Below are 21,649 nucleotides of genomic sequence, written 5' to 3'. Positions count from 1 at the left end.
TTGCCAGCAGCCTGACATTTCCCAAAACTCAGCTCTTTGACTGCAGGAAGAGTAGGGAATGTGCCCCAAATGATGAGGCAAAAAGGAAAAGAGGACCACCCACAGACCAAGGCAGGGAGAGGGGACAATCTCAGGAAAGGGCTCTCTGATGTAAATTAGGGGGATGTTATTTTTTAGTGGGTTCGAATTTAATTTTTTTGAAGTCTGAAGCAGATGGCACCTGAGAGAAGGACAGAATTAAGAGGAGTCAGCAGCCTGGGGTTTAAGAAAGAACAACATGTGTTAAAGCTTGTTTTATGTAAAGTTCATAGAAGGTGCATACATTGGATCGAGCAGGTCTTTGTGTTTAGCCAGTCAGGGGAGCTACAGGGATGCTCCCCACAAGCCCTCTCCCAGTCTCTAACAGACCATCCACCAAGAGCTCCAAAGGCTGGAAGCAGGCTAGGCTGCAGATGCAATCTCTGGGGGCATGCTGGTCAGCGATTGTGTCCAATGTATTGGAGAAAGCTGTCTGAATCTAACTTGTTAAGAAATACTGAATCTTTGGGTACTGTCCTTCACAGAGTTCAGCCCTGATCTTGTTCCTCTTCCCCGATACGGACCTCTTCTTCCTCCCCATGGTTGGCTTATTACTGGAAGACTGAGGATGGATCTTCATCTCAGTAAAAAGGATGGAGAATTCATGGCCTTTCCATGGCTCCCGGTTCATGCCCTGGGAAAAAAAACCCATGGAATTTCTATTACTAAAGCACCCAGACCAGGTGTTAAGAGTCTACCACTACTGTCCCCCCTCTAATACCATTTAACTCTCCAATAAACAGAGACGCTATTGTTTACCAGATTTTGACTGTAATTATAACCAGTCTTCCAAACACTCCTAATATAAATCAAATCTCTATCCAGTTTGGAACACAACAGGACTGAGTCATCTTCAAATCAAAAAATAAGCCTGTACAATGAGATGCACACCAAAGCACGCACTGAAAGCCAAGGCACAGGCTACATGAGACAGTGAGCCAGCATCCCACTGTGTCTCCTAGTGACTGTTCTTTTATGTGCTCCCCTCAGAAATCAAGGCAGCTCAACATCAAGTATCTCTGCCTACAAGAATAAGGGAGCTATGCGCTCAAATCCTCTGGATCCAGGGAGGACAGAATAAGAGCTGGAAGTTTCTTTATGGATTATTTTCCCTTCAAATGAAGTTACTTAGGATAGCCTGGGCAATCTCTCCTGCTCCAAGGAGGGACATCCCACGCATGTGTTTTCTCAGGGCTAGGGAAAAGAGTTAACCACCACACAGAGCTCTGCTGCTCACCTCACTGTGCTTGTTCCCTCCATATTTCCTATTCAGGTTGGCCAAGTAGCAGTTCTTGTACCACAACACAGCACGGTGTGTCAGAGCACAGCTGCTGAGAGCCACATCACTGTCTCTGTCCCACACAGTGAACATCCAGCCATTGTGGTAGGTCATTGCATCCCCTAAGGGAAGGGATGAAAGACATGAATAGGAGTAAGACACTGCAGTTGCTCAGCCTAAGGGCTTATACACCCTTCAGGCAGAACACAGCAAGCCTGTCAAGGGAAAAGCAACAGCACAGCATAGATCTGGACAATACTTTCTAGAGGGCTGCTATTAGAGGGCATATCCTAGGGCCGGATCCTCCCAGCTGAAGAACTAAACCTTATGGCAAGAGAATATTAAAGCATTAAGTGGAAGACCAAGGACACAATGGCAATGGTAAGGACCTACCAGTGGCAGAAGCCAGCACCAAGATGGCTACTGCTGCTGGGCAAACTCCCATCTGGAACAAAAGCCACTTTCTTTGCACTTCTCACCTGGGAAGCCCCAGAAGTTGCTCCCGAGTCAGCATAGGTTACCTCATGGAAATGCTTCCCGTTCTGCCTTCTCAGCTGGCGTTTCACTGGGTTAGAGCACCCTCTCTTCCCCATGGAAAAGCAACTGTTTCTCCTATCTTCTGAGGAGACGGGCCTGTGGGCACACTCTCCTCCGTCTTCCTAGGACTTCCAGGCTTCTCTCCTCAAAGGGTACCACATCTGCTCTAACCTGACCTAACGAGCTCCCACACTACTGGAAAAACAAATACAGAGGTCCCAGATTCACGTCCCTGTGCCAAGCAGAGACAGCACAAGTACAAGGCACTCCTCACCGGCATTGCCTCTGTAATTCCCCGCTGACAGCCTCTATCTGTCCCTGCTCCAGGCAACCTGGAAGTCATAGACAGCACAGACAGATTCACTAGCTGTCTGCAAATCCACCCGGAGCTCATAGCGGATGGAGCTGCTGCTTGTGAGATTGTGCAGCTTGTCAAGACCTAGAAGGAAAAACAAAAACAAAAACAAAAAAACCTCTGTAAAGGGAAAAGCTTGTTAACCTTTGCAGTCCTAGACTCTTACCCTGTAGCCATTTTGGTTAAATCGGCTATTTCCTGCCTCCCTCCTTCCCTGCTTGATGCTGTCATGACATTCTGCCAAGTTTATGCTGTCTTATCTCATTTTCTGGCAAGAGGCAGCAGTATCAGAAAAAATCAAACAGCCTAAACCAACACAAGACTGGCTGTAGTGCAACATTATTTTTCCCAGAACATTTAAAGACCCTTGCGCTAAAGACCTTGACCTATTTAGTGCTGGATTTTCTGATCCACAGAGAGTTCACTAACAGGACAGACAAAAAATGACCAAGTACACCAAGTTTTTTGTAGTATGCTGGTCTTAGCATTTTCACAAATGCAATTTCCTTATTTCCCCTCTCCTAGGAACACCCGAGCCTGAAATAAACCTTTCCAGAATTTGGCTTGCTCTGGGACTTCTCCAGAGCCCAAAGATGTCAATAGAAATACTTAGTGGGCCTTTAGAGATCCCTCAATACTTCATTAGCATTTCTAAGGAAGACACAAAAGCTGACAGTTCAAGACTGCAGGCTTGGGGGGGGGCGGGAAGTGGATAGCTCAGCATTTAAGTGCTTCTACAAAGCTAATCTTCAGCTCTTCACTAGTCACACCCGTGTACCGTACCAAGCCAAAATACCCCAGTGTGATCTCCAAAACCTTCCACATAATTTTCCCAGCGTTTGTAGAAACCCACCCGGCCACTGCTCTGCCTCTGAAACACCTGCAAAGTAAGTGTGAGTTCATGACAGGTTGAGGAGATACAAAGAAGACAGAGATCAGAAATACTCATCCTGATTCAGACGCAGATGAAAAGGTGACACATTCAGGAACAGACAGCTCTACCCGATGGTACACTGCACCTGCGCAGGGTATGCACAGGAATCCATTTCCATTTTCTGACTGCACAGAAGCGCTGGGGTGAATATTTAGTTGTGTAAATTTTACAGTTTACTTTCTACAAATGCCTGAATGTGATCTAAAAGTTTAGACAAAAGAGACTTAGAGACAAGATACACCAGACATTTGGGTTTCTAAACTTCACCAAAATCAGAGGGACTTAGCATCCACAACCAAACAATGAAAAAGCCTTTGAGTCATTTAGCTTCCCACATCATTCCTACCAACAGCCTGAGATCAGCATCCACCACCCTTCCTAAAACATGTCACTCCATCAAGAAAGAGCTGAAACATAGTAGCACAGTAGAGCAAAAGGAGCCTCAGCTAACATCAGTACCAAGTCCACTTGATTATGTGGGCAAAAAAAACCGAAGAGGTGCAGAGAATCACTGACTATCCATCTACCTCCATCGTCACAGTACACCTGCATCAGCCTGCTGCCATGCCCATTCAGGTAAATGGTGTACGTGCTGCTGGAGGCACTTCTGCTGTCTCTGACTGCAGCCTGCTGGATACGGGTAGAGGAAGGTAACAGTGAGAACAGGGAGGGCAAAACTTCACACCAGCAAAGCAGGCCATAGAGCTGGAGGAGGCATTTCACACCCTTAGGAATCTCCTAAGGACAACAGGACTGGAAGAGATGTAAAGAATGCAGCAGCTCCCACTGTACACTCACACAGTGCCCAGCTGCATCAGCAGGTTGCTGCTGGCAGCCTTTCCCGCCACCTGGGAGCTGACACATGGATGGGGTCCCCAGGGGCCACAGGAAATACAGGAGAAGGAGCCCTTGTTTGTGAAGGTGGGAGTGTCAGCAAACAGGGACTTCAGTTTCTCTGCATTTCACAATTTGCCCACAATGGACAACCCCTGTGGGCACTAGCACAGTAAAAGAGGCTCCCACAGCAAGCTGGCATGAGGTTTTGTTTGATTTGCTGCCATTCTAGTGTGCATTTCCTCATTTCCTGACCTTCGAAAACAACCTCGGCAGCTACCCAATGCCACGAAAGTACTTAAAGATCTGTGCCCTACCATTACTGGATGGTGCAGAAAGATCTCTAGCATGTCATCATCTCTCCTGCCCACTGGCAGCTCACCAGCAGGCTTTGTCCTGTGCTTGGCTAGTGAGGTTTGCCAGCAGCACTGACCAGCATGGGCAATCTTCATTCACGCCATCCCATTGTGTTTCCAAGCCTCCAGATGGCGTGGCTTAGACTAGACACCCAGCCAGGAGACACATCATTGATTTGCTGGATGGTTCGCTTATGATCACATAGTTCCTCAGTGCATCTGTACAACATGAACTCCATGGCTGACCTCCACCATAAAGCACAACAACTGCAGAGCACAGGGAAAAGTGCAACACCTAAGGCCAGTTCCTACCTGCTGAGAAGGTACTGTCTGTTCTGCTCTGGTGATCTCCCTTATAGGCCATCAAAAAGATGGCATGCCTCACTCCTTATTCCAGTCCTTCTAGCACAAACGGTTGTTTGCCAGGACTCAGCTGTACTTCCTGCCAAATAAAACAGATCAAAGGTCAACCCAACTCTGAACGGCATTTAGCTTTTCCAAACAGTGCCTCATACTACATATGCATTTACAGGCTCTTCTCGTAGGGTTCAGACAGGCACATTCACTGTATATCCTTGAAACATGCAGTCAGGCCATCTCCTCAGAAGGAAAGTTCCGGGCAAGGTCTCAGGAAACACTGTTGGGACACTGAGGATACCCTGTCCCTGGTGAGTGCTGCCCTTCCAGCTAATAAGTTAGAAAAGTGAAGTGAAGCAGCAAATGTTCTTTGCACCCAGAGATCTGTTGGGAAGAGGCATTCCACTGTCAAAGTCCCTCCACAGCTTCTACTCCTGACAGTAACACATTTCCTTCCTTAAGCTCTCCCTCCCTGGGCTGTGGATAGCATAGATTCGCCCTCAAAATTGTTTTCTTGTGGTCCATATACCCACAAGACCCAACTGGCAGAGCCCATAATCACCGGGTGATTTCGGTGGGGTCTGCAAGACTGAAGAATTCACTGTACCTTACTTGTGCTGTCTTGACCCTGGAAGGTCAGAGCGTAGCCATCAATCTGTGCTGCAGGAGGAGTCCAGGTAACCACACCAGTAGAATGAGTCACAACTGATACATGGAGGTTCTTGGGAGGATGAATCTCTATTGAAAAATAAAATTCAAGTCCCATTGCATCAATGAAAGACGGCAACGGCAGTGCAGGGCTTGGGCTGAGATTTCAAAACCTGATCCTGTCAATGGGGAAGTACAGAAGTCACCCAGTGACCTTCATAGCCAGAAAGCAGCAGGAGCCTGGACCAAACATGGCAAGGCCTGCTATGGATCTGGTCTGGGATGCTTTGTGAGCCCTGCAATTGGCTCAACTGTACAGGACCCAGGAGCTCCTGATATGCCTGTTTGAGAAGTTTCCATCAGGCTCATCTCTGAGGAGCATTCACAGACAGGTCAGGTTTGAGCTCTATGCCTCAATCCTGGGGCATGGTCCTAGTGTGCCCTGCTGAGAGCCCCTACACCTTGTCGCCCTACTGCAGATAAAGAATGACTTCACAGGTTTCATTGTTGTCATACTTCAGCCTTCTTTAGCAAGTGCAGGAATACAAGGAAACCCACAGCTTTACAGTTTGGTCTGTGCTGTATATGGGACACCAGCTCCCTCACTGACATCAAGGGCTTAGCCAGACTTCTCCTGTGCAGTCAGACTGCCCAAACAGAATTATTTTTATGCAATGCCAGATCACAGCAGTTGTCAAAAAGTATCTTATGAAATACCCACAACAGGGCTGCAGTTCTTCCCTTAGGATAAAAACTATTTCTAAAGTTCAGTTGGAAATAATAACAATAGAAGCAGCCTCTCCCTAATTTTCATCCAGTGCTTGCTATATTCTATATATTTTGGGAACGTGTTAAGGAAAACAATGTAAAGAGTATGATTTGTCTGGCTTTCCAGGTTTTAGAGAGAATGTTCTTGGTGGGCAGTGCTGGCCTTCAGCGAAGAGTGCTCCAACCCTGAAGTACACCTGAGTTTATAGCAAACGGTAACTAAATAATTCATCTAAATTCCCTGCTCTTCCACAAACCTCCCTGGGAGACTATGGACATGTCATTGTCCATTGATTCAGTTCTTCTCCATATAAACCAGGCCACAACATTTCCCAGACCTTGAAGAGTGCTACAAGGATAAGCGTAACAACAATCATAACACATCAGTGAAATTCTACAGTTGTTAAAAGCCACAGCGAAAGAACAAGGACAAGCAACGTCTGTCTTAGATAAATGAGTGGAGCAGCACGCCTTCTCCCAGGAAATGCTGCACTCCTCAAGCATCGAGTTACCGCTTAAAAAAAAAAAAAAACAAAAAAAAACAAGGCAGAGAAGAAGAAATCAAACCACCAAATACAAGAACAACAGGGACAGTGACACCAAGATCCACACAGCACCGTGTCTAAAACACTGGCTATGCATTATAACTGAAGGCCATAGGCTAATGATTTAAGCATTAGTTCAATATCTAATGAACTTATGCTTCATTTGGGAGACCGCTACACAATTGCTAAAGTAAAACGACCCAGACACCTCGGAGTAGCTCACTACGTGTGTAGCCCCCGCTGGACAGAAGAGGGAGCTAAAAGGTACCAAATCCACGACGAGAAGCAAGGGGTGGGAAGGGCGGCCTTACACAGCGCTGCTCTTGCAGGCCGGCCCGCAGTTTCCATGGGCGCTGCTGCAGCCGGGTTTAACGCTAGGGAATAATCAGCATTCACCTTGTGTAAGAAAATGTTGTTTGGAGGATTTTTTTCCCCTCCGTACCTGTATTATTTTAGCAGAGGTGTCATTACTTTTGGAAATATAACACACACACACAAAAAAAAAGATGAAAGAAAAAAAAAGAAAAAAAAGAATACATGAGGGTTTTTAGTGCAGGTATTTCAAAAATATTTACACCAATGCTTAAAGCATTCCCTCTCCCAGAAATTTCATTTCACTTGAGTGTCTCCATTTTCATTCCAGTTAAGAAACCCCACCATAACATTTCAGTTCGCAGAAACTCTGCTTGCATTTCTAGTTCCAGATAGGTTCAGTCTCTTGGCCTCAAGAGACTCGCACCAGCTTGATTCATAAACTAAGAAAAAGTACATTAGCAAAGGCAATGGATCTGGAACGACCCTGACATGTTCCCAGTACACCATAATCCTTATGGCTGACTGAACAGGACAGATTTAAGCCTGTTTGGCAGTCTCCAAGGCCCAGTCTAAGGTTAGTAGTCAAAGGGCAGGCCATTCTTTTTAACTGTGCGCGATTCTAAAATGGTTTAACTTTGGTTGTTAAACCTCTGTTATTGTTAGGCTTGATAGCAGCACATGAAGCACTACATGCTTTTGATTAAGGACTACCGAAATAAGCTGGGTACCATCAGCTGTCATCACTCTTGTATGACGACATCTGCTTTTTCTATAATCATCTATAGCAGCAGTCTGTTATAGTAGCCTATACTTACACATTTATCTCCAGAATGGGTTTACCACTGTGCATCTTCATCACCCAGTAATGCAAAGGGAGATCATGAAACACAGAATAATAAGAGAGTAGGGTCCCTTCTACCCTGTTTCCTTTCACTTCTGCCCACAGTTACCTGTCAGTGTGTCAGGGCTTGCCCTCTTGCTCTGCTTGCTTCCCAGCTCTGCCCAGAGATGGATAGGGAACTTCATGCCTGATTTCAGTCCTGCCAAGGTGGTAGTGCTTCTGTCCTTCCTCACTTCTATTTCATAGGTGTCCCCATCAGCAGAAGCGTAGCTTACCATATACCTGTCTATGGGAGCTTGGACGTTGTCCCAGGAGATGGTGGCCGAGTCCTCTGTCACGACGTCACTAATCAGATTCTTGGGACTGTCCATTTCTAAGAAATAAAGCGCAGAGTAGAAAAGGCGGGTAATTAAAAGACACATGCTCCCTTTAAAGCTTTTGTTTTCTAAAGCCCCATGACCCTACCCTCAGGAAGGAAAGGATGACATGGACTAACCCATCTGTAGCTTTACTGGATCTCAGTAGCTGATCACCACACTTGCTATTGACAATGCAGAACTGGAGTAAGACAAAGTAAGGCACTGAGACATGGCCATATTCAGACAGAGGCCTCCTAAGTATCATCAAGCAGAGATACAGGGAAGAATGATTGTGCAGAAGGTCCAACTGAAATCTGAGGCTATGTCAAACCTAAATTCTTATGAACCTTAAGCAAGATCCATTAGACCATTATTCAGGAGTCCTGGCTGACACAGATACAGGGAGGCAAAGAAAAAGATGTGAGAGACTGAGGCAGCACCAACACCCTGCTCCCCTTTATCAGCCTCTCCCACAAATACCTCTTTTTGAGATGTGAGGTGCCAGCAAGGTATAACACTTCTCTACATTACAACCGAGGAAGGAAGACCTCGGTAAAAGAAGTGGCCAAGGGAGAACATAATCATAGCTAATTCACCACGTGAAACTACATTCCTCCTTCCATAGCTGCAACCATCGTACTCCAAGATTTCCAGAGGCCACTCAGAGTGTGCCTGCCCTCTTGCTCTGCTTGCTTCCTTTCCCTGCCCAGATACAGATGACACACACCACAATTGGCTTCAAGCTAACCAGGACAGCAAGACCTGTGTCCTGCCCTGTCTCCCCCTCATTCCCAGGAAAGGCTAGCAGTATCCTCTGCCGAACAGTCAGTCTTCAGCCTAGCTAAGCAGTCAACTTTTGCAAGCAAAAGTCTTGATTATACAAAGGGAATTACTGACAGTTAAGAAAGACCTAATCCAGGCTCAAACCATTTGCTACCCTTTCATGTTTTGGGAGAAGACGATTAGGATAGGCATGTTTCCTTCAAAGTCTTGATTCATTGATAAATACTATTCTTATAAGTGAAACTAGTTGAATCCTGCCTAAACTTAGGACGGTTCAACAGCAGTAGCATATACTGTGGGGCAGAGCTAAGCCACAACTGCAAACCTTAGCATACCTGAAGACCAAAAAGAGCAGGCAAAGTTGCTAAGCGAAGGATCACAGTGCTTTAGCAAGTGCTGTGAAGCTCATACTGGGCTGATAGTTTCTGAACTAACAGAGCAGCTATTAGTTCTCTACACTTGGCACTATCTCTATGTGAAGCTTGAAGGTGCCCCCTCAAGACAAACGAGTGTCTAGCATATGCTCTATAATAGGTCAGAAGAAAACAGGACAGAAGTTGAGGTCACCTCCACAACGGTGTCATGTAAAAGCAAAAGGATTCTCTAGAATACCTGTCACTGCCTCAGTGCTGATCCTCTTGTTCTGCTGGGCTCCCTTCTCTGCCCAGGGAAGATGACATATTCAATGCCAGGTTTTAGTCCTGTCAGACTTGTGGTAGTCTTGGTCTTTCCCACTTCCATCTCCTCTGTGTCACAATCAACAGAGGTGTAGTTCACCTATCTAGGAGAGCCTAGACCCTGTCCCAGGAGATGGTGGCTGTGTCCTCTGTCACTTGGTCAGTCACCAGGTGATCTGGGCTGTTGATTTCTGCAGAGACAGTTAAAAGTGAAGAACACAGGCTGTCATAATCAGGCTGTACTGTGACACTCTTTCCCCCTTTAAGGGCCTTGCCAGTGTCTTCCTTTTTCAAGTTCCATTTCTGATCACACATTAATTAGAACCATAAAGCTGGGAGGTGTCAAGGTCTGAGGTGGTTTGACTGGGGTCTGTCTTTAATCCTTACACATGCTTTCCTAGGAAACTACACAGCCAGTCCTACCTGGACAGAAAAGAGCCTTTTCAAAGCAAGATATTGTTACTTCCTTGTTTCCTCATGGCCACAAGACTCCAAAGCTCACATACACGTCATCTCTCCAGAAAGTCAGATGCCAACCAAAGCTCTTTTGTTAAGAGATCAGAGTGACCCAGGTACACATTTACTTCAGCCAGTCTATGACCTAGGGCATGAGTCTTGCAAATGCTTACAACCATTTGCAATGGATTCAGACGTTCAGCTTGACAGTGTTGTTATAAATTGGCAACCCTCACACTGGGCAGATCCCTTATACCTCCTTAACTAGGACTGGCAACACAGGGGAAAGTCCTAATAAGAACAACTGAGGAACCAGGATTAATCATCCTATTGCAAGAAAAGGCATCCTGTATTCTGTTAATTTCTCTGCATTTCAATATTTTCATCCACAAAAAGGAACTGAGCATTTCCTTATTCCACGATGAAGGATAAACAAATTAACCAATTAAAACAAGACTACACAAATACATGAGACACTTTTGCAAAGGCTTCATTTCCCTTAATCCCTATTAGTATTCACAACACAGCCCATTTGTAGTACACACAGGTAACCAGAATCTCTCTGTGGTGATGCTGAAAAGGTTTCACAGCAAGACGCACTAACCTCAAGACTTGATCTGTTAAGCCTGAATCTCCCTCTGCTGTGAAACTGTCTTGGGATGGACGTACTCACTGTTGTTAAGGGCAAGCTGGGCTGTAACTTACAGTCTTAACAAAATATATTGCCCACTTACCTGTTATAGCCTCAGTGCTGACCCTTTTGCTCTGTTGTTCTCCCTTTTCTGCCCAGATGCAAATGACATACTCCATGCCTGGCTTCAGTCCTGCCAAGGTAGTGATATTCTTGTCTTTCTCCACCTCTCTCTCCTCTGTGTCCCCATTAGCTGCAGTGTAGCTCACTCTGTATCTGTCTGTTAAAGCCTGGACTTTGTTCCGGGAAACAGTAATTGCATCCTCCATCACTTGTCAGCTCAGTTGGGCTGTCGATTTCTGTAAGCAGAAGTCATAATTATTAGAAGTTTCAGTATAGTGCTGTGGTAATCACAGTGGTCTAAAGACACAGACAACACAAGTTTTTATAGGCAGAGGTAGTATGTTTTATTAAGACTATCAAATATATTTGGAAAAACAGGTGAATTTTGAGAAAGAATTCTATGCCCAAAGAAAAAGAGCTTGTGTGTCCAAAAGCTTGCCTGTTTTTTTTCCTCCAGCTCAAACTGGTAAATCTAACAGAAGTTTTATCTGTAGCTATAAACTGAGTTTTGATCATGCAGTGTAAATAACTGACACTTAAGCGAGTCCCATTGAATATCACCATTTGCAGAGCCAAATCATTTTGTACTGTTGGATACAGTGCAAGTAGATAAAAAGTGGGTGCTAACCACCTGCAAGCCCTGCCACTCTTGACACATCGGTAAACATGCTTGCATGTCAGTGCGAAGGCAGCCAGCCCTCTGCTCCTGTGCTAGGTGAGCTAGGCCGCTGGCTTCTGCAGGAACACTTAGGAGTGAAGAATGCAGATTGTCCCAATGAAGCTACACTTACACCCTTCCCCTCAAGGGCCCTGCCAATGTCTTCCACCTGTCATCCTTTATTTCTTATCAAGGATGGACCTGAACTACAAAGCTGGAAGGTGCTCAGTTCTGAGGTATTTCAGCTGTGGTCTAGGTCTCCTCCTCACAGCAGCAACAGCAGGACTTTCTGTTGGGGGGAGACAAAAGAACAGCCAGCCCTGCACCAGCAAAGAGGAAAGCCCAACTGCCTTCTGAAGATCACTGCCTCTTGCCTGGGTTGCTCTGGAAATTAACCCCAAGACCAAATCACCTCCTCAGAATCTGTCTGAAATGCAGCTCTCCTGGAACAAGGTTATTTCATACTAAAGCAAAACATCCTACCTGTCACAGCCCTGATGTCTGCTGGGCTCCCCTCTCTGCCCAGAGGCCAGTGGCATATTTTTTGCTTGGCTTCAGTCCTGTCAGAGCATCAATGCTCTTGTCCTTCCCCACCTCCATGTCCTTTGTGTCCTCATCAGTTTTATTGTATATCACCAAGTACCTGTCTTCCAGAGGCCAGATCCTATCCCAGGAGATTGTGACTGTGTCTTCTGTCAGCCATCTGGGCACTACGCTACACTGGCAAATTTTTTAAGAGAAGGTTTGAAGGAGTGAGGACTACGCTCACATTCTCCACTAGAAAAAAAAGCCGCTTTCAATCTCCTCCCATTATTACAATCATTCCCCTGCCCTTTTCACAGATGGAAACATGATGCTAGAATTCACGAGCCTTAAGTCACTACCACAATGCAGCCTGCGGGAACATGGCCCTTCGAGGACAGCCCAACAGTCCATGATCTTTACACAGAGCATTGTTTTTATTGGTTTTGGTTTTTCTTCACTAACTGCTAAATACATCTTAGCAGTCGGAGCAATGAAGCACTTGCAGATGTATCCCAAATGATTGCAACGGCATTTTATTCCGGCTTAGTCTTCTGCAGGCTCTAAACTCCAGAGCACAAATGCACAACCATCTAACAGCCACACTGTAATTTACCACACACCAGCTTAGCTGCACTATGATTTACCACACATTAGTTATGGTAAAAGTTGTGCTTTTTCCACCTGTGTGTACTAATCTCGCCTCTTTTGTGAGATGAAAACACATTACTTCTCATTTTAATGAAAGATGCTGAGGTTTGTTTGTGTCACCCTAGAACAGTGCACACTGGGAACATGTATTTGAATAATCACAACTCGGCTAGTTAGCAGTGTAAGATGCTCACCTGTGGCAAGAAAAATCAAGTGAATGATTTTCTTGTGTGATATGAAAATCAAGTTTTTTCTTCAGTTATAAAAGTACTGCAGCTGGATATGGGCTGTGCCTGTACCCATATGCAATGTATTTAACTCCTTCACAACCTGGGTGGTCCAAGAGTTTCCTAGCCAGTCACCTGTACAAGTGAGAACATGGGCTAGCCTGAGACAATGGACCAACTTGAAAGCAGGTGACTGACTAAGCTTCATAATTAAGCATTTAACTGATCCTAACTGATCCTTGCTGGGTGGGAACTTGAGGCAGTCTTACAAATCCTCTGAGGCAGCTCCTGTTGTGTCTGGTCTGATTTATATGCTTAAATGTGTTGGTTAGCATCCTGACTGGAGCATCCCAAACACTCCCCCAGGTAATTTCTGCTGTAGAAGTCCAGATTGCACACATATAATGTTTCTAAGTGACCAGCAGAAGCTGCTCCTGTACACACACAGCCACACTGGACCATCACTGGCTGGATTATAAGAACTGAGCAAAACTGGTTCAAGGAGTTTCCCAATCTAGCTGCAAATGCAAGCACCTTCCAATGGAGACTCCCTGTCACCAAGGGACAGCAACCAAATGTCCTGTTTGGGAGATTTGATTCCCCAAGTGATTCTCAATTTATGCCATGACCCAAATAACTTTGGTTTTCCTCTTTAACAAACACTCATGACTATTTGTACAAAATGTGCATGACCCGCCTCGTTCTATTGGGAAAGGCCACAACAGCCACCCAAAGAAAAGCTTGGAGGTGGTTTATGGCATTTTAAAAGAAAAGCACAAACGACACATTCCACTTACAAGGCTTTCATTTTGGCTGTGTTTCACTGTTTTTTATACCAGTAGTAAATGCTGCCTACCACAGGGCCTGTCCACAGCAGGGCTCAAAACAAAGAGCCTTCAAACCTCTGCAAAGCAGGAAAAGCTTTACTAAAACAAGTAAAACTGATTAAGGAGTTTGAATGTCAAACTCAGTTCCCTCTGCTGCTGCAGCTTACCTGTCAGCTCTGGTACTCGCCTTCTTGCTCTGCTGGGGCCCCTTCACTGCCCAGATGTGGGTGACATACTCTATGCCTGGCTTCAGATTCCGTAAGGTGATCATGCCATTTTCACTCCCCACTTCTATTTCCTTGGTGTCCCCATCAGCTGAGGTGTATCTCACCAATACCTGTCTATGGGAGCCTCAACTTTATTCCATGAGACAGTGGCTGTATCTTCTGTCACCCGATCAGTTGCCACATTGGGCTATCAAGTCCTGAGAGAACATTTCAGAGTACAGGATTAGGAAACTCCAGCTGAATTAAACCTGTCACGACACATGCCCATTTCCTTCATTTTTGCCTTGCTGCTATGGCCAGCTAAAACATATCACCTAGGTTCCCTCCTACAGCCCCTTGAGAAGAAAGGCATCTGTGGGCAACCAGCATGGTCAGAGTGGGGACTGTTCCCACCATTTAGATGAAAACATTAGAAAGCAGGACTGTTCCGCCACTTAGATGAAACTTCCAATTTTTTTTCTGCAGGAATAGCTTGCATGCTACCTGCCTCACCTTCCATGGGTACAGACTTGAGCATTACGTTCTTGCTTGCCCTCCTCACAGCACCAAGCATAGGCCCCATCCTTTCTCTGCCTGCAGTATCAGCCATTTGTTGCCCTTCCCTTTCTGCCTACCCTGCAGACCTGTCTCTCAGATTCCCCCAGGGCTTCTGCTATTTTAAGTGATGAATCAAAGTTTAGTGGTAACTCTTGCAATAGCTGGTATTCGTCTTAGTCACAGCTCCTAAGTTCCAGGCATTACATAAGAACATGAGCAGAATTACTCATTGTGGATTTTTTTTTCCTTTTTAAGAAGTTTTGCAGCCCCATGTCTGTGAAGAACAGCTTGAAAACACAAGCCAAGGGTGCTGCAAATAATCAGAATCTACACAGGGAAGAAGAGCAACCTCAATGGCAGCATGGAGGTTGTAGGTTCTGTTGTTTCAAATCAATTTTATTTTAATGGAATAATTTAAAAGACAACCTCAGGAATGTCAGGCCTGATTTGGGGTTTTTCAGCCTTTGAATGCAGCATGCCTATCCTTTGGGTAGACATATTTCAGAGTTCCCAGAATTTTATAGGTAGAACAAGAGTTCAAAATTCTTCAAGCTCTCTTTTGCAATATAATAGCTCAAAATTATTCTTTTTTTTTTTTTTTGCCTTTTTTATAAAAAAAAAAAAAAAAAAAAAAAAGACCTTGAAGCATCAATGAACCAACAGGGTTTCCAGATCTGTTTTAACAGTCAGGTCTGGAATGGCTAGGCTTCCATTACAGGAAAGACAACAGTCAAGTAAGAGTAGAACCTGCCAGGCCTTCTGAGCTGCGCTGAGCATACAGTTGGAGCAGAAGCCAGCTTAAAGATGTTTCTGTGCTCTCCTCATACAGGAGATTACTATGTCTGACTTGGGCTCTGTTACAGGATAAAGCAGTCCAAAGCTTCAACCTCTAAGGGCCAGCAAGGAGCTGAAGCCCTTTCAGTCACTTCAGATATAAGAGGTGAAGACTAAAGCTACTACAGAAATGCCAGGGCTGGGACACTGTGCACTCCGCTGGACAAGCACAACTTCACCACCATGGGGCAGGCATACCAGATCACACAGCAGGCTGGGACTACAGCCCCAGTGGAAATGCACGCCTGGCAACAGTGTGCTAATATGCTCCTCAGTCCAACTATTCTGTTCAGTCTGGTGACCAGAAAAATAATGTTGGAGTCGGGCAATACAAGAAGGAAGAAGAACATCTTGTCTTCCTTGCTGTTCCTGGGCTCAGAGACCAGACATATCAGTGGCAAATAGCCGTGAGGCAGTTGGCGGCAGCTGCCCCAAGGATCCACGAGGAAGGGCCATACCCAGATCACAGATTGTGTGCGCTAGATTTAAGCAAGGTCATTCTGTCAACAATCTCATTAGGGAAGTCATGAACCAGAAAACTTTGAGTTACTGTTGGACCTAGCTCTGAGCTTGTCTGAGGGTTGTTATTACATACAGAGGCCAGCTTACTATGCTTTACCCTGAGTCTGGCTAGAGTCATTAGTCAAGTTAAGGGAGAAGTTACTGTAGGTTTAAAAATCAAGGCAAAAGACTCAGCTATGGCTAGGTTTAGTGTTTAATATACAACGTAGACAAGCCCAAACAAGATATAAGCAGACCTGGCTGCAGGTCATGCATGAAGGCAGCCAGCTGTGCACCTTTAGTGCTGCCATCTTGACAGATCTGTCCCTGAACTCTGTAGTAACATCACTATCAAAGAAACTTTCCACATACCAGTCCTACCACTCACTGAGGATGGTTTCCCCTCTGTATTGTCCTTCACAGGTACGACAGTGACCTTGTACTCTGTGCCAGGTTTCGAGCCTACAAAGAGCAAAAGGGAGCATTACCAACAATTAGGGAAGACAGAAATCTAAACTTTAAGTTCCTTTCTACTACAAACCTAGAACTGGATAGACTAAACAAAATAGCTTTAAGAAAAATTACTATCTAACTTCCTTTTGTCTTGAGAATGCCTCGATAGCACTTTTAGCCTAGGCTTACCCTTATTGCTGACATTAACTATAGCAAGTGGGGATTTCCATAACATCAGTGTTACCAGCTTGGAAACAGAAGCATATTCTTTATCCCTAACAAGGACAGAATTAAAGCTGAATGACTATTCCTTGTAACTTGCTATCCACAGGGTAGAAAGGCTTCATCCCTGTGGAGACACCCATTATTACAGGATGGGGGAACCCCAGCAGATCTCACCCTGGACTACAGCAGGCACGAGGTGAATTGAAACTGGCCATCCACACACAAAAGAAAAATCGTCTCAGGACTGTGGTCTGACTGTCAATCACTCCTGCCACTTCTCCCTGCCCAGTTTGGAATACCCACAAGTACTCACCAGTCATACTGTAGCCACTCTTAGGGTCATTGCTTTTGGGCACCATAACTTGCTTCTCATCCATCTCCACCAGGGATCTGAACTTCAGCTTGTAATAATCCACATCTGTTGGCGGGTTCTCCCACCCCACTTCCAGGGAGTGTTCCATCTCCTCTGTTATCCAGACAGCATTAAGCGCAGACAGGACTGGGAAGGATAGCAGAGGGCCATGAGGAAGCAGCCTCTGCACAAAAAGGTAAATATAAGATACAAAGTTGCTAAACAGTCCTCCTCCCTACCCAGTCACCTGCTCTAAGACCCCAGACATTTTCCTCAGCCAAACTGAAGAGTTAAGCAAGTACAGCATAATCATTATTTCACTCCAGCTCAAGAGTTTTCTGGCTCTCAGCTCCCACCTGTTATGCTAGAAGCGAGAGAAATGTCAAAATAACCAAACTTCTCACTGCTCTTGCCAAGTGCAGGCAGACAGCATAATATCACCTTCTAACAAAATGGCATTTCGGTTCTCAAGGGACTGCTTCAGACATGCAGTCTTTCCACACTCAACCTCCTAACCTCAGCAGCATCAGGCCCATTTAGTCCTGGGAAGAACTATGAAGAAAACTTGCTGCTGCAGATATGCTCGGCAAATTAGTACCTAGGAATGACAACCTGCCTACTTTAAAGTCCCTTTTGCATCCAGTCAAACAGTGCATTATTCTTAATAACATGCTGGCTTTATCTTGCACGCTTCCATTCCTGTTTCTTGCAGCAGACAACGTTATGGATTCCCTGGAATTCAGGGGTGTCAATGCAAGTAGGATTTGGACAAGATAAAGGGAAAGAGAGGAAGTTTGCAATATATTCAGCCCTAATGATACATATCTGGGAATAGATTGCCCAGAAAAGAACATTGACAGAAATCTGCAACTGAGGCCGGGAAGAGAAAGCACACTCCAGCACTCAGACAGGATGTTACCAACCTGCAAAGCCAAACAATTCACTCTACTTGTTCAAATTAACTTTAAAGATCTACAGCTTCTGACTGAAGAAAATACTGCCTGCTCCTACCTGTACTTGCTTCTAGATACTTTGGCTCACTGTCAATCCCCTTCTTCACATGACGAAGTGTGACATTGTATGTGGTGCTGGGGTGGAGACCCACAATCTCATAACTGAGCTGCTCTTTGGGCATGTGGACTTATTTCACCAATGTCTCATACCCTATGGGATGATAGGTAACGAGGTAATTTTCCACATCAGCCATTGGATCCCAGCTGACAGCCAGAGAGTTCTTTGTAGAGTTCAGCAGCTGCAGGTTCTGAGGACTGAGCACTGGAAGAGAAACAAAGGAAAACATTACAATGAGGACGACGTCTTGCCACATGGCCAAGCAAGAAATTTTTTCGAATCTATTTTGAATACAGAGAGAATGCAGAACTAGAATTCCCAGGCTGCAGTAATCTTGGATTTGTCCACTTCTTTCTGCTTAACAGCATATCATTAAATACACATGAATAGTGCAGTCAGTAAAAAATAAAATAACTCCCTGGAAAACTCTTCCCAGCTTCTAAAGCAACACTAGCATGGGGAAAACTCTCTCATAAAGCTGTCCCTTCCAATACCTCTAGCATGAGAAAGACAAGCCAAAACCTTCTTTTCACATCACTGTCAGAGTTATTTCAAAATGTCAACTGGTCCCCAAAACTGGGGAACACAGCTTCTCCATGGCAGAGATAGAAAACTGAACTTTTATCCTGATGGAAACTTACACTTGGTGCCCAGAGGAGATTTGGGCAAATCTGCCTTAACTGTTTTGCCACAAGACAGACAGCTCATCAGGTTTTGAAGCAGCCCTTGAAAGCGGTCAATGTCGAACATCTGTCAGGTAGTTTATCTGATTTTAGTTACAAGTAAGCACATCATAAACTGATCAAACCATCTACAAGCTGTATTTCATTAGCAAGGTACTAACCAACAGAAGAAAATAGATATCGATTGCCTGTAAAAAGGCATGTGTCAGCAACATCAGGTCACATAACACCATGAGACTCTTCTCACTTGAAAGGCAGCATTCATTCCCTCATGTAATTCACAGCTTTCACCAAATTCCACCCTCAATATGTGCATGACATTGCCTTTAATGAAAACTTTGTACAAAATAGGAAAATGTTGATCCTGCCTCTCCTTGTGATATAGAAGCCGAATTTCAATAATCCAGCTTTGCAGTAAAATAACAAGGTACCCAAATACGTATGGTGTGGTTCAGAAGAGGATTGTATCTACCTCTCTGAAGAGGAGAAGTGTAGCATAAGAAAGCATATCATCCATTTAGAACAATGCCTAGGACAACTTGTGTTTCAGAACATGTATGAGGGGTTCTTGCAAAGGCAGTGACTCTAGCCCAGGGGAAATGGATTTTACATGTTTTTCAGCTCTGCCCCAAGATGCACCAGAGCCGTCTCCTCCAGCCGATGTGACAAACCCCAGCACTTCAGGGCTTGACAAAGACACACCTGGGCCAGGGCCAGGGCTGTGAAGGGGAAGGAGGCACTGCCTGGACCTGGACTTGATAACCCTTGAAAACCTCCTCTTCTTGCTCTCCAGCAGCAGAGGACCTCCTAGCCTGAAGCAAAAGGGTTCCTCACAGGCACAGCACTAATTGCGGAGGTGAATTAGGAGGACGGGTGGTTGCGGCCCATGCCAGAGTCCATCTCGCATCCTGCTGGCTCCCATCCATCTCTATCCATTAAGCAGCTTCTCCTCCAGAAGCAGGCTGAGGCTGGAGCAAGCAGGGAATGAGCAGCACATCCATAGATCCAGGGCTGGGCCGAGAGCTCACACGGGGGCTTGTTGGGAACCCTGGCTCCCCTGGGAACAGCAAAGAGTACCTCTTTCTTTTCCAATTTCCTGATTACAGCATCAGCACAAAGACTTCCCAGTTAAACTGCTGAGATAGCAAAAAACTGCTTTTGTGGATACCTTGTTTTAAGTTGCTGGTTTATTCATCTTCAGATATCCCACAGTGCTACTCTTGGAGTGACAGGAAACAAAGTTTAGAAAGAGCACAGGCCAATACTTGCTGTTCAATATGTCCTTGTCCTCTATTTCTCCATCAGAAGGAATTGTAAGTCCTCAATTATACTGTTGCATGCTTGATAGTAACTTCTAGATGTTCAGGCATTCCAGTTACTATGGCGATATACAACAAAATATGTCATGTCATGATCTGAGACACATAAAAAAAAGAAAATAATGATAAATAAATACAGTGCTCTGTGTAAATCTCCCAGGATGCAGAGACAGAACCCAAAGTGGAACAGAAAAGGCAATCTGACATCTATGGGAGAGCAATGCTTGGCTACAGATGCTGAGAAAGGAACCATTTGCCTCTGGACTCAGAAGTTTTTAAGTAGGAGTGGAGATGTGCTCAGAAACAGTAGCAAAATGGATCATGCTGTGTGTATTAACTCTGTAGTGCTTGCTCACTGAGAGAGCAGAGGCCACTTTCACAGGCTGTAAAAGAGCTGAGGGTGTTGTGTAAGGAAGAGGATCCAAAGCTGGACTCAGCCAGCCCTTTGGGAGAGGTTGGCTGAGCAATAGTTCTCTGGAAGAAACTCTTCTGCTTGCCACCTCTGTAAAAGTTGCTGCCTCCCAAGCAGCAAATCCCAGTCTACTGACAGGAGAGAAGGGAGCTGGAGTCACAGAGAAACATCCCTATATAGTGTGGAAGGCATAGGAGGAGTGAAGTTTTGATGCAAAGATCTTGTTTGGATGAAGAATTTGAGCTAATGATCTTTTATTTAAAAGATGACTCTCTAAGCAGATAGATCAAGCCTGAGAGGCGACGGAGGATCTGGAGCGGAAAAGACCTGAGAGTAAGGTCACTGCAAACCTTTTCTGAGCAATACCTGAGCACAGGGGGTGGCTGTTACCTACTTCTCCTTCAGGAGAAGCTGTGAAAGATTAGACCAGGGGTCCTCAAACTATGGCCTGCAGGCCAGATACAGCCCCCCAGGGTCCTCAATCCAGCCCCCCGTATTTACAGAACCACCCCCCGCCGGGAGTTGGGGGGGGAAACCAAGCAGCCGCAGATGACTGCCTGCCACTTCATCCGCACGCCGGCCCCCTGTTTAAAAAGTTTGAGGACCCCTGGATTAGACCAAGCAGTGATGTGCTGAGAAGGAAAGGCAGCCTCCAGGGTAAAAGGCTGAATGCTGAAGCCTGGAGTATCAACCTGCGGTTATAAGGAGATTATAGCTTTTTCAGAATTAACCAGGAACTGCTGGACACACACCCCAAGGTCATCTCAGTCAGGTCTTCTCAGGCAAATCCTACTGCATTGTAACAAAGCAGGATAAGGGAGAATTTCCCAAAGACCTCACTTCAAAGGGTGGTTATTGAAAGGATTTATACATCCTTTGTCTCACAGATTTTATCAAATCAACTACCTTATTGGCAAGCAGTACACTCTGCAGCAAACATGATTTTACCTTCCATTGTCTCATTTGTATGTCAAGGAATAGACTCTGGCTCCCTCTTTAATTACAGGCTCCGTAGCCAGTTCTCTCTCTCCTTCAACTGCTGCACACAGGCTTGTGTTAGCACTGACTTTAACTGCATTTTTATGCATTACTACCTTTCTGCAATTCAGAAATGTTTTCCAGGCTATTCTTGAAAACAAGGACCAGTCGGCAACCCCTAGCCCAGCAGGAACTCCGAGAGGAACATGGCAACCCCAAGCTTGGCTTACCTATAGGATTAATCAAATGTTTATGGGAGGAAGAGAAAAGTTGGATTGAAGGAATGAAGGAAGAAA

At 45.2% G+C, this 21,649-nt stretch overlaps 1 protein-coding gene across 1 annotated transcript in view; it reads right to left on the bottom strand.

The window, feature by feature from the left end:
- Window positions 1-278: 278 nt before the first annotated feature.
- The window catches only part of TNN (tenascin N), a 28,853-nt gene continuing 7,482 nt past the window's right edge, over window positions 279-21,649 (bottom strand). The window contains 19 exon segments of the mRNA XM_005231611.3: window positions 279-712; window positions 1,316-1,479; window positions 2,169-2,333; window positions 3,033-3,129; window positions 3,700-3,790; window positions 3,792-3,842; window positions 4,691-4,815; window positions 5,338-5,468; window positions 7,957-8,220; window positions 9,602-9,658; window positions 9,661-9,765; window positions 9,768-9,857; window positions 10,857-11,080; window positions 11,082-11,120; window positions 13,935-14,094; window positions 14,097-14,175; window positions 16,222-16,322; window positions 16,852-17,037; window positions 17,902-18,165. Of these exon segments, the coding sequence (XP_005231668.2) occupies window positions 518-712; window positions 1,316-1,479; window positions 2,169-2,333; window positions 3,033-3,129; window positions 3,700-3,790; window positions 3,792-3,842; window positions 4,691-4,815; window positions 5,338-5,468; window positions 7,957-8,220; window positions 9,602-9,658; window positions 9,661-9,765; window positions 9,768-9,857; window positions 10,857-11,080; window positions 11,082-11,120; window positions 13,935-14,094; window positions 14,097-14,175; window positions 16,222-16,322; window positions 16,852-17,037; window positions 17,902-18,165 (2,588 nt within the window). The 3' untranslated portion in view covers window positions 279-517.

The sequence above is a fragment of the Falco peregrinus genome, chromosome 10 (assembly GCF_023634155.1).
Source record: "Falco peregrinus isolate bFalPer1 chromosome 10, bFalPer1.pri, whole genome shotgun sequence".
In the NCBI taxonomy this organism is placed as follows: domain Eukaryota; kingdom Metazoa; phylum Chordata; class Aves; order Falconiformes; family Falconidae; genus Falco; species Falco peregrinus.
The sequence above is the reverse complement of the archived record's forward strand: the minus strand, read 5'-3'. Positions and strand labels throughout refer to the sequence as shown.